The sequence below is a fragment of the Brassica oleracea genome, chromosome C3 (assembly GCF_000695525.1).
Source record: "Brassica oleracea var. oleracea cultivar TO1000 chromosome C3, BOL, whole genome shotgun sequence".
NCBI lineage: Eukaryota > Viridiplantae > Streptophyta > Magnoliopsida > Brassicales > Brassicaceae > Brassica > Brassica oleracea.
In genome coordinates, this window is record NC_027750.1 from 50,389,444 (window position 1) to 50,400,012 (window position 10,569).

At 35.3% G+C, this 10,569-nt stretch overlaps 2 protein-coding genes across 2 annotated transcripts; both read right to left on the reverse strand.

Moving 5' to 3' along the window:
• Positions 1-1,606: 1,606 nt before the first annotated feature.
• On the reverse strand, positions 1,607-3,433 carry LOC106333479 (transcription factor bHLH75). Its single transcript, XM_013771919.1, has 6 exons — positions 3,181-3,433; positions 2,920-3,089; positions 2,752-2,817; positions 2,225-2,293; positions 2,022-2,102; positions 1,607-1,926 (listed from the first exon to the last, which is right to left on the reverse strand). Exons 1-6 carry the CDS (start codon positions 3,371-3,373, stop codon positions 1,831-1,833), a joined length of 675 nt encoding a protein of 224 aa, XP_013627373.1. The 5' UTR covers positions 3,374-3,433; the 3' UTR covers positions 1,607-1,830.
• Positions 3,434-6,654: 3,221 nt separating this feature from the next.
• On the reverse strand, positions 6,655-7,700 carry LOC106333504 (glutamine--tRNA ligase, cytoplasmic). The gene is given in 7 exon segments (XM_013771942.1): positions 6,655-6,749; positions 6,939-6,950; positions 6,953-6,995; positions 7,081-7,172; positions 7,252-7,355; positions 7,437-7,537; positions 7,638-7,700. Coding segments are annotated over 7 exon segments (510 nt in total).
• Positions 7,701-10,569: the final 2,869 nt, after the last annotated feature.

Sequence of the window (10,569 nt, forward strand, 5' to 3'; positions counted from 1 at the left end):
ATCTTAATGCGCTTAGCTCCAAAAATTAGGTTCGTAGATCTCTGAAATTCAGCAATATACATGGACAAGACATGGAGTTTGGGACTCATGCAGTACCTCTCTAGCATAGCCAACAATATAATAAACCACAATCGACTGACCATCCCACAAGAGCGCCTCATCGTCATCGATTGGTATATCTACAAATTTTGAGCTCCTGAAGCCATGAAAGCCACAGTGAAGCCATAACAGAATTGGGATGTACACTCATTTGGGATTATCTTGCTATAGATGATAAAGGGAAGATCGATTACCGATTATGTTTGTGGGTAAATCTGAAATGGATAGAGTGAAGTGGAGAAAGATGTGTATTGATGAGAAAAAGAGATGTCAAACATTTTGTATCCGTGTGTAGTGCCTTATGACAAAGAGTGTGAAGAAGAGAGGTCATTGCTGTGCTCAAGATTGCATTGGCGTGCGTTAGTATTAGCCCCGAGAAAAGCCTATCAACAAAGCATATCCCAACAAAATTGTTGCAAGCCAAAAGTGTGAATATGTCAGTATGTGCTGAACAATAAAACATCCTGTTGTGTCTTCCCATGTAATATCAAAATCATATGTTATTTCAAAATAGAGTTTCTTGTTCCCACCCCCACCCCCTTTTTTGGTCAACTAAAGCTTGATATAGCTAGATTACTCTCCAACAAGGGAGTAAGAGTTGCTTACAAATTAAAACATGTTAAAACGGCCAAAAGAACGGTTGCTACAACAGCCAAATCCGAATTAAAAGTACTATAGGTAGAGGCAATCATCACACAAAAGCAACACGAAATGCAGAGAAATCCTCAAATCTCGACATTTAGATTGATGATAAGGGTAAAGATGCCATGTGTTAGATTCGGGTTTTATTATGGACTTCCAACTTAAAACCAATAGGTGATTAGTCGATTGGTCCTAACCCTTTATATATTACTTAATGTCTCTTAGAATTTCCGATGTGGGATATATATCCCTAATACCCCTCCTCGAGATGATGGCTCTTATCGGCCAGAAATATCGGAACTTTATGACATTTATACTCGGTCGAGCGAGTTTAACACAACCTTTATACCCGGTTGGAAAGGTCAATAACGACCTTTATACATGGGCGAATCTAGAAGTCTTTCTTAACTGGGTGCATCACTAGTAATAAAAATTAAATATACATGAAAGGAGAATTGAACCTGTGATATTATGGGTGCACAGGCTTAGTTTTACCATCTGAGCCACTGAAAATTTACTGTTTTACATGTAAAATATTTAATATCAAAATAACTATGGGTGCACGTGCCACCACACTCCGTAACGTAGCTTCGCCCCTGCCTTTATATCCGGTCGAAAAGGTTAATTTTAATTTTAATTAGGAGTTTAGGGTATTTAGGATCTGAGCTCTAATACCATGTTAGATTCATGTTTTATTATTGGCTTCCAACTTAAAACCAATTGGTGATTAGTGGATTGATCCTAACCTTTTATATATTACTTAATGTTCCTTAGAATTCCCGACGTGGGATATATATCCCTAATAGAAACTAGATAGCACACATGATGCTTCTATGCTGGAAACTGAAACCAACGATGCCATGAAGTCACGTGGATAATACGGGGGGCCTTTCAATAAGACCTTAAACAAACAGCCTTCCTCTGACAAAGAGGAGATAGTAACATAACTTTTACTCTATATTATTTCAAAGTTACATATATGCATGAGCTTCATAAGGTTATACATTTATGATAAACGTATACTGATATGATAAGTTCTTATTTATAGAGTTTAATTATAGAATAACTTTTATGATTATTTTCTTATGATCAAAAGGGCAATGTTGAACTGAAATTCGGAGGCTGTGTTCCTACACTTTCTCTTAAGATCTTTTCCATCTCTTCCGCACTATACATATTCCCTCCCTGTTACAACAATTACTATTAATATAAATACATGAATTTTTTTTTTTTGGAAACACTTATGAAACTATATTTCTATAATTATTTGTGATAATTACCTGAAATGTATCCGTTGGCTCAATATCCAAAGAATTAAGGTCATAATACGCACTTGCCGCTGAGAGTTTCATGGACAAGAACTGCAGCCACAAGACCATAACAGAATTAAACCATTTAATTATTGAATAGTATTATCATTTATTATTATAAAAGCTGATTGGATTCTGAAGAGTGAAATGTATTAATTAAATACTGGTTTAACCTCGATTTGATTCTGCAGAGATCGAACATAATCTATGATGACTTCAAGCATCACTGCCATACCCATTGTCTGCATCATGTTTGAATTTCATTAAAGAAAATAAACCCATTTGGATTAAGTATCATCATATATTATTAGGAGAATAGATTCTTTTTATACTTTGTATTTTTATTAAAACAATCTGTTCATTTACATTCGTGAGTCGTGACGGTACTACACCCTCTGTTATTTGAATTTTAGTGTTCCGTATTAAAAATGTGGACCGCAAAAATAATTATATATATCTATATTAAGTTATCTGGATCCTATTTGTGTCTCTTAATTCACAACTTCAACGATATGTGCATAAAAATGTTTTAATCCCTAGAAGGATTATAATTTTACGAACTTATAACACATTTCCATTTAAGTATGTGGTAAATTTAAAACATATATAACAGCATAAATTGGTATTTTGTAGATTCTCAGCAAACATTTTTGTTTTTTTATAAACAAAGGTTAAGGGTTTGTGTGGGATTTTTAGTTACCTTGTAGCAGCCGGGAACAAGGTCTTGTAAGCACTTCAGCCTTTCATTTATCTTCTCTCTTCGTACCTTAATACATTCCAAAAAGAATCCAAAACATGCCAATTTTTTCATATAGTTTTTCCAATTTATAGTTTGCTTGCGTAAGTAAATATTTTTGTTGAGTTATACCCTTTCAGCCAAACTGTGGCTATCTGTAGCTTGACCCCTCTTAGCTCGAACATGAACAACATCTCTTGGCTTCTCAATATCATCTTCATTAATGGATTCTTCCTCTTCCGACCTCTTTCTTTTTCTCTTCGACCCACTCTCTTCTTTTTTGTCTTTTCTTCCCAAATCACCTGCCATTTGTAGCTTCATTAAGTTTAAGAACATTATATAAAATTGCAGAACTTCCACTAGAAAACAAAAAAGAGGAAGAAAAATCTTCACCGTGCAATAAATTTGGGGAGAAGTGAGAATTGTTGTGACGGGCATCAACTAAATCTCCATTGGAGAAAAGCATGAAACTGGACGGAGTAGTAGAAACTGGTAAGTCCAGAGTCATTAGCTCTTGAGTTTGGTTAATATGTGGTAACGAAGGGTTAAGACCAATGTTATAATTATATGGCTCATACCGTGCCATTAGAGACACTGCAAGCTAAAATATATGTGATTTATTTTGCGAGCTTTGTTTTTCTTTTTCCTTTCTCTAAGACAGTTGTAAATTCTGTAATTGAGTTGTGGTTGTTTATATAGATAGAGATTATTAGGATGGGATCAATATTTTATTTAATTACTTTTATTTTTTTCTAAGTGATTTGGTATTTGCTCCTTGTATTGTGTGACTTAGTGAGAATGAGAAAGAAACGTGTGAGGATCAAAAAGAACTCGTACCTAGGTTTCCATTTATCATTGTGCAGTAGATTTTATGGGACCCATGTTCAATGTTAGATATATCTAACCTGTCGGGACCGTTTGAGTATCCCTTTTAATGTAACAAGTATGGTGCCAAATTGAAACAGAAGAAATTGCATTAATGATCGTCGAGTGATCACAGGAAGTTTTTGCATCATTAGGCTATCAGACAAAACGTAAATAGGACGACTTAGTATTAAACGGCTAACTCGTTCAGTTAGTGGAAATACATTAACTAAATCTTTTTGTAACACTTAAGACTATAAAAGTTGCCAAAATAACGTCTACTTAAGTTTAACTGGTTACATGGTAAACATTTATACAAATTATATCAACTAAATATTTACAGTATTTGATTTCGTTTAGTTCTGAAATACGTTACAAGTAGCACATCTGTTAACCCAAAAACCCAATTCTATCTTCCTTGAATAGCGGCATATATGCATGGTTCGAAGAGCTTATGTTTTTATCCTTTTTAATACACTAATATTTTGTTTTCCTTGTATTTGTAATACTTAAAGTGTATAACTTGTAAATATATGAGACAAAAAATTGAATAATTAAACTAGAAACCAAACACTTACAACGAAAGATCTTTTGATGTTTTTAAAAGAATTGTGTGTGGCTTCCAAAGTCTCAATCCACAACCGAATAATGTGGTTTACTTACGACATAGATAGATTCAGCCGGTTGCAAAATAAAAGTAACACGAAAAGAAAAACTAAAATAATTTTTTATTGGAAATCGAGTCCAAACTCCCACAAAGAGAATCATTTGATATCATATAATTGAATCTAGGTTTCGGTATTTGGAAGGCTAATTATGCGATTCTGCAAATACTTTTATCATTTTAAAATTTTTCATGTTTCGGAAATTCCACACATGTTAAGAAAATATTTTAAATTTTGATTATAAATATAATATTTTGTGACTATTTTTTCTCATAATTTTTAATGAATTATAATATAATAATTATTTTTATTTTTTGAAACTTACAATTTACAATTTTTTTAAAAATATAAATTTTTTTGAAACAGAGGGAATAGATAATATGAACCTCATAGTTAAATTGTCAATCAATGCTTTAATAATAGAAATTAGAAAATTAAACTTTTATGGCGTGACATCAATATGATTGGGAAGAGGCAAAAAAATCCAAGCCCATCTCAGTCGTTAAAGATTGGCTTCACCACTTTCCATTTTCTTACATCAATAATGAGACAACTATCCAATTAATACTAGTTCCAGTTGGGAATATCTCTGCTTTCATTTTATTAAAAAAAAAAAATATATATATATATATATTGTTCACATTAATTATGATTAGTTTTGTCCACACTATACATTACGGTAATAGCCTTTTCAACGTGGCAACAAAAAGTAAATGATTTGTTAAGGAAAATATTTTTATTATGAATAAACATGAATTAGTTATATGAATCGACCCCAAAATTTAGGAGTGGTCATAAGTTTTTTGAATCATCTAATAATTTATTTTGCCTAACTAGTATTACCACGAGGAGATAATTTTTCATGTAGATTTATTAAATGGCTATTGACTTTCAAAAATTATTTACATTGGTATTTTTTTAAAAGCATGCTAAAAAAAAGACTTATGACGATGGATCATGATAGTGATTTACTTACTTTTTTTCCCTTTTTTTGGTGGATTTGGAGTGTCTTAAACCGAAGCTCAAACTAATGTTTAAGGTGTCGGTTCACCAGTGACATACAAATCCAATTTCTTAAGTAGTAGTCAAATACTCATGTCTCATAGCCACACATATGTGTAATCTGAAGATAAGTTATACTGGGTGATGGAACTCGTGGTACCAATCGACCACGCCTGCGTGGTTGATTTTCTTACTTTCAGGACAAAGTTTTATTGGGTGATGGAGAAAAGTGTTTGGTGATTTTCATTGTTGTTATTTCAAAACGATACTCTTTAGTAACCTCTTCTAAATTTAAATTAGATCTTACTGTTTAAACAAATTCTCAAATCCAACCGTCTTAAATAAGCACTTCATAGCTAGGTCTCAAATGAGTTTTGTCTTGTACTCATTTTTATATTCTTAACAGTTAGAAAACATGTCAGAAATATTAGAAAGTCAAAGGCTTCTAATTCTCTGGAGGAACTCAAGCCTCAAACACAAAACAGCCTCATATGAACAAACAAAAAGTTTGCTGAACTAGAAGCTGAGAAGAGCCATGTTACAAAAATATTCCTACTATTGAAGCTGCTAAGCTCCGTCCATCTTTAGTGTAGGGCTACATTCACTCCAACTCCTCCTTTAACAATGTAGCTTAGGAAATGTTATTGGTTTTTGCATGCAAGCGTACATGTACCAGCATTTTGTTACTTTGTCTATTTTGGTATTCAGATGTATTTTCTTTCCCACATCGTTTTTATAATCAACCAATCTGTGACTGTTTGCTTAGTTCTTAGACTATTGAGAAGTGGTTTACACACAATTAAAGGAAGCAGAGTTTAGAGTATCCAAAAAATCAACAGTAGAATAGCCTATCGATTAAGGTGGTATGCACATCAAAAAAAAAATAGCCTTGTAAAATTTCAATCTTTAAAGTTTACTACTAATTCACATGTCCCGTCTCTAATAAATAAAAATATCTTTCAATTCAGTAACACCAATGGGTTTCCGGAAAAAGAAAACTGATGGGCACAAATTACCATTAATAACTTTCTAAATTTGGAAATCATAACTGTTCTCCATTCCTTGTTGTTCCTTTCTTTATTCCATGGGTTTCTCTACTTTTTCACTTATTGTTCTGCCCAACTAAACTTATCTTGAAGCAGAAGTTGTGTTATTCACCTTTCTATTATGTATTTGGTAAACGAATTATCCAAGGATTAGTTCCATTCACTTAGAAACAAGGTCAACAAAACCACATCTTAACTGGGTTGCACTAGGTGCGTATCAAAAACAAAGTTTTAATTTACTGCCTTGTAAAGTTTCAAACAACAAAGTGGTTAATATGGGGTGGAGGATTTTACTTCCCACCTTTCCCGTAGCTGTCTCTGAGTGTGACCGTCCGGTTAAACACAAGCTTCCCAGGCTCAGAGTCCTTGTCCACCGCAAAATAACCTAACGCGTCACAAAAATTGTGGTTAAAAACTTGTATCGGTGGCGGTTTAAAGATAGAAATATGACTTGGAGAATCGCAAGCACTTTTTTAAGATCATGAAAAAGGAATATACCTAGCCTCTCGAACTGGAATCTGTCCCCGACCACAGCATCTTTAAGGATTGATCCACCATAGGCATCAGAAACAACCACTTTGGAGTTTGGGTTAATGTCAGTGAGCCACTTATCATTGAGCTTAGCCGGGTTCTGTTATATGATTAAATAGTAATTATTTAGGTCGGGGAAGAATCATTTGTAACTAGAAGAAAAGGCTAGAAAGTCACAAAAATACCTCGGAGTTTAAGAGTTTCTCAAATAACCGGACTTCGATCCTTATGGGCTCCTTTCCCGGGGAAGATTCAGCAACCCAGTGTCGAACACCTTGCAGAATAAAGGACCGGTTAATAATAATAAGAACCACTGGAATTGTGGGAATTATAATGATGGTTAAAGAAAATAACCTTTGGCTTTGTCTTTTTCTCAGGGTCATACTCTGCATGAATCTCACGAATGGTTTCATTGTCATCAGCAAAGACAACGTTGGTGCACTTGATTGGGAAACCGTATCTGCAAAACGGAAGGAAGCACATTTAGTCACAACAGATGAATCACATATTCAAAGCCAAAGAGTTAGTGTCCGTTTCATACCTTAGCAAGACGGATTTACCGGGGGCGAGCCCATAGTAACCTTTTGAATCCTTCATTCTGAAGTCAGATTGATCAATGTATACAACTCTAGAGAACGGAACCTAGATCAACAAATCCCAGTGAGAAAATTCAGGAAAAACAGAACAAAATGTTTAACTACGTGTAGATTACTAGTATATATATATGTGAAACACAGTTCACCTTGTAGAATGCAGAGGGGTCATCGTTCTGAGCATCAGGCCACCTTTTGGAATCAAGCTCCATAACCTTGTCTGATTCCAAATTGGTGATGACCACCTTAAGAGGATTGAGCACCACCATAGCGCGGGGAGCCGTTTTGTTCAAAAAAAAAAAAAAAGATGCTCAAGACGACTCATGTGTATCATAGTACCATCACTATATAACAACAGGCAGCCGATTCAATGAATATGATTAAGACTTCCAAATTATGAGAGACTTGTGATATAGATATATAGAAAACCTTCTGGTAATTCCCATTCCTCGCACAAAAGCATTGATCGCAGTAGGAGTCACACCCCTCCGTCTCAGACCAGCGAGTGTCAAAAGGCGTGGATCATCCCAACCATCAATATGCTTGTTTGTCACAATGTAATTTAACTGCAACAAAGGGAAAAAAATCAATAGAACCAGCATGTGATTCTCTGCAGAAAATGCTCATAGTTGCTAAAAAGCAAGCATTTTACCAAACTTACGCTTGGACATTACAGTGTTTGTGATATTCAAACGTGAATATTCCCATACATACGGCATGTAGAGATCAAGGGAATGTAGTAACCAGTAATATGAAGCCCGTCGGGTTTCGAATTCAAGAGTACAGAGCTACATTTTATTGAGATAAAAATCAAAAGGTTAGAACACAGTATACAGCTTAGGCTTATATAGAACTGGAAGCAAATAATGAGTCAGAAATGTAGCATTTAATGCTGCAAAAGCCAAAAGACCTAGAAAGGGGACAAACCGAATGTGTTATATTCTCGAGAGAGTCAACAATGCAGTGGGCAAAATCGTAGGTCGGATAGATGCACCATTTGTCACCAGCATGAGGATGAGGTGTGAACTGCAAAAGCATACAAACAAATCAGATATCCAAAGAATCGGGAGAACACATTCTTCTGCAACCAGAGATAATGTTTGTTTCACTTGCCTTTATACGATATGCAATAAGGTCATACATATTGCAATTATCATTCTGCATGTCCTGCTTCATACGCAGTGTTGCCTTCCCTTCCTCAATCATTCCTCGTCTCATTTCGTCAAAAAGTCTTAAGTGATTCTTCAATAGGCCTGTCCCTCCAGGGACTATTCGTTTTCATCTTTCTGTACTCTTCTATATCTTTAGCATTCTGAAAGATGAAAATCAACAATGTAGCGAGAATGAGTTCGATGTGGGAGTAAGTTGCAGTTCAGCTTAGAACTAAATATGGCAGTTGACTGTAAAAAGCAACAGGAATCCATAAATATAATTTGAAGGTTTAAACTTATTCAACCTGATGATCGACTTAAGCATGACCTCTCCGAATCAGCTCAACTGCCAAATCATACAATTCTTGGAAATAATCACTGGTGTACGTGATCTAGAAGAAAACAATGGAAAGAATTATATAAATATAAACACACACCATAATAATAATAATAATAATAAACGGTTATTCGTACTTAAAAAAAAAAAAAAAAGTAAGAATACCTTGAAGGGTGCCCAACCCATCCAGTTAACAATTTCTTCAATGTGATTAATGTCTTCTTTCTTTTCTGCTTCTGGATTTGTATCATCAAACCTGAAAAATCAGACACTTAAAGGAATCATGAACTATACCGTTATAGAAGAAGCAATGATTGCTACAGAGACGTAAAAGTAAATAAGCATTCTTACCTTAGATAACAGCAGCCCCCTCGCTCCTTTGCAAGGCCAAAATTGACAAACATAGCCTGAAAGAACAAACATTAGAAATCACCATAAAAGGTAGGTCTTAGCAATCGTATACCTGTAGAAGCCGGAAAACCGGACTGACATAAACGATAGAATAAAAGCGATGTTAAGGAAATAAACGAATGCAAAAGACGAATACAAGAACGATAAGAAATCGTATTCGCAAAGAGACATGGAGTCGAGATATGATCTCTTTCCTTAACTCAAAATATTCGCTCCGTTAGTGAGATGGGACTGTACGAATATAGAGTCCCATGATACAACCATGGCAGACGAATCACGCCTCACTCGTGATCGCCCTATCGAACTATAAACTCTATGAAACACTCTCGTATTTATGACTTACGCTAAGGGATTTTCGCTGTTGGATTTTGATATGGGAAAAGTTAAGAAATGAAGGAAGAAGAGAGGCAATATTTAAAGAGACGAACGAGAGCCACTTCCCGCAACAGTTGCTGCACGTGTGCGGAGATCTCGCGGAGATCACGGGAAGTTAAGTTTCGAAAACTTATTCCCCAAGACTCTCTTATCTCGTTTAAAATTCGAGAGGATAAAATGCATGACGTTTTTATTTTCTAAACAAACTACTTGTCGTTTCAAATAAAAATGCATGTCGTTTTTTCCCAAATTAAATGGCAAAACGTTGAGATTAACTTGGTCCAGAAAGAATATTCTTATCGGGCCGGAGGCCCTCTGCCCAAGCCCAAGCCCACGCCGAGCCGAGCCGGCCGGACGGCGGCGGCGGCGGCGGTGCGCGCATGGGGAGCCTTCCTCTCTCTCCAAGCTGTTTAACACATGATATCAAGTTACCATATATAAACAGCTATCTTCCTCTTGTTCCCACCGATGTGGGACAAGTCCATTTGTGTTCATTAGTAATGTTTTTTGGGCTGTTATTCATTCAATTCTAATCTGCTTTTGACATATTATACTAGATTATAATACTCATAACAAGCTACATAAGATATTAATCCGGCGAAGAAAACCACCGGTTTGGCCGGAAAAGTCGCCGGAAAACTCGAAAGTGTCAGCTTCGTGATTTGTCAAGAAACAGGTTCCAACAATCCCCCACATGAATAGAAATGACTCTTCTAAACATATGCAAACTCTATAGACTCTAAAAAAAATTGTACTTATTCTAATCCTGACTAGACTAGACAGACTTATCGAGAGTGTTTGCGAAAA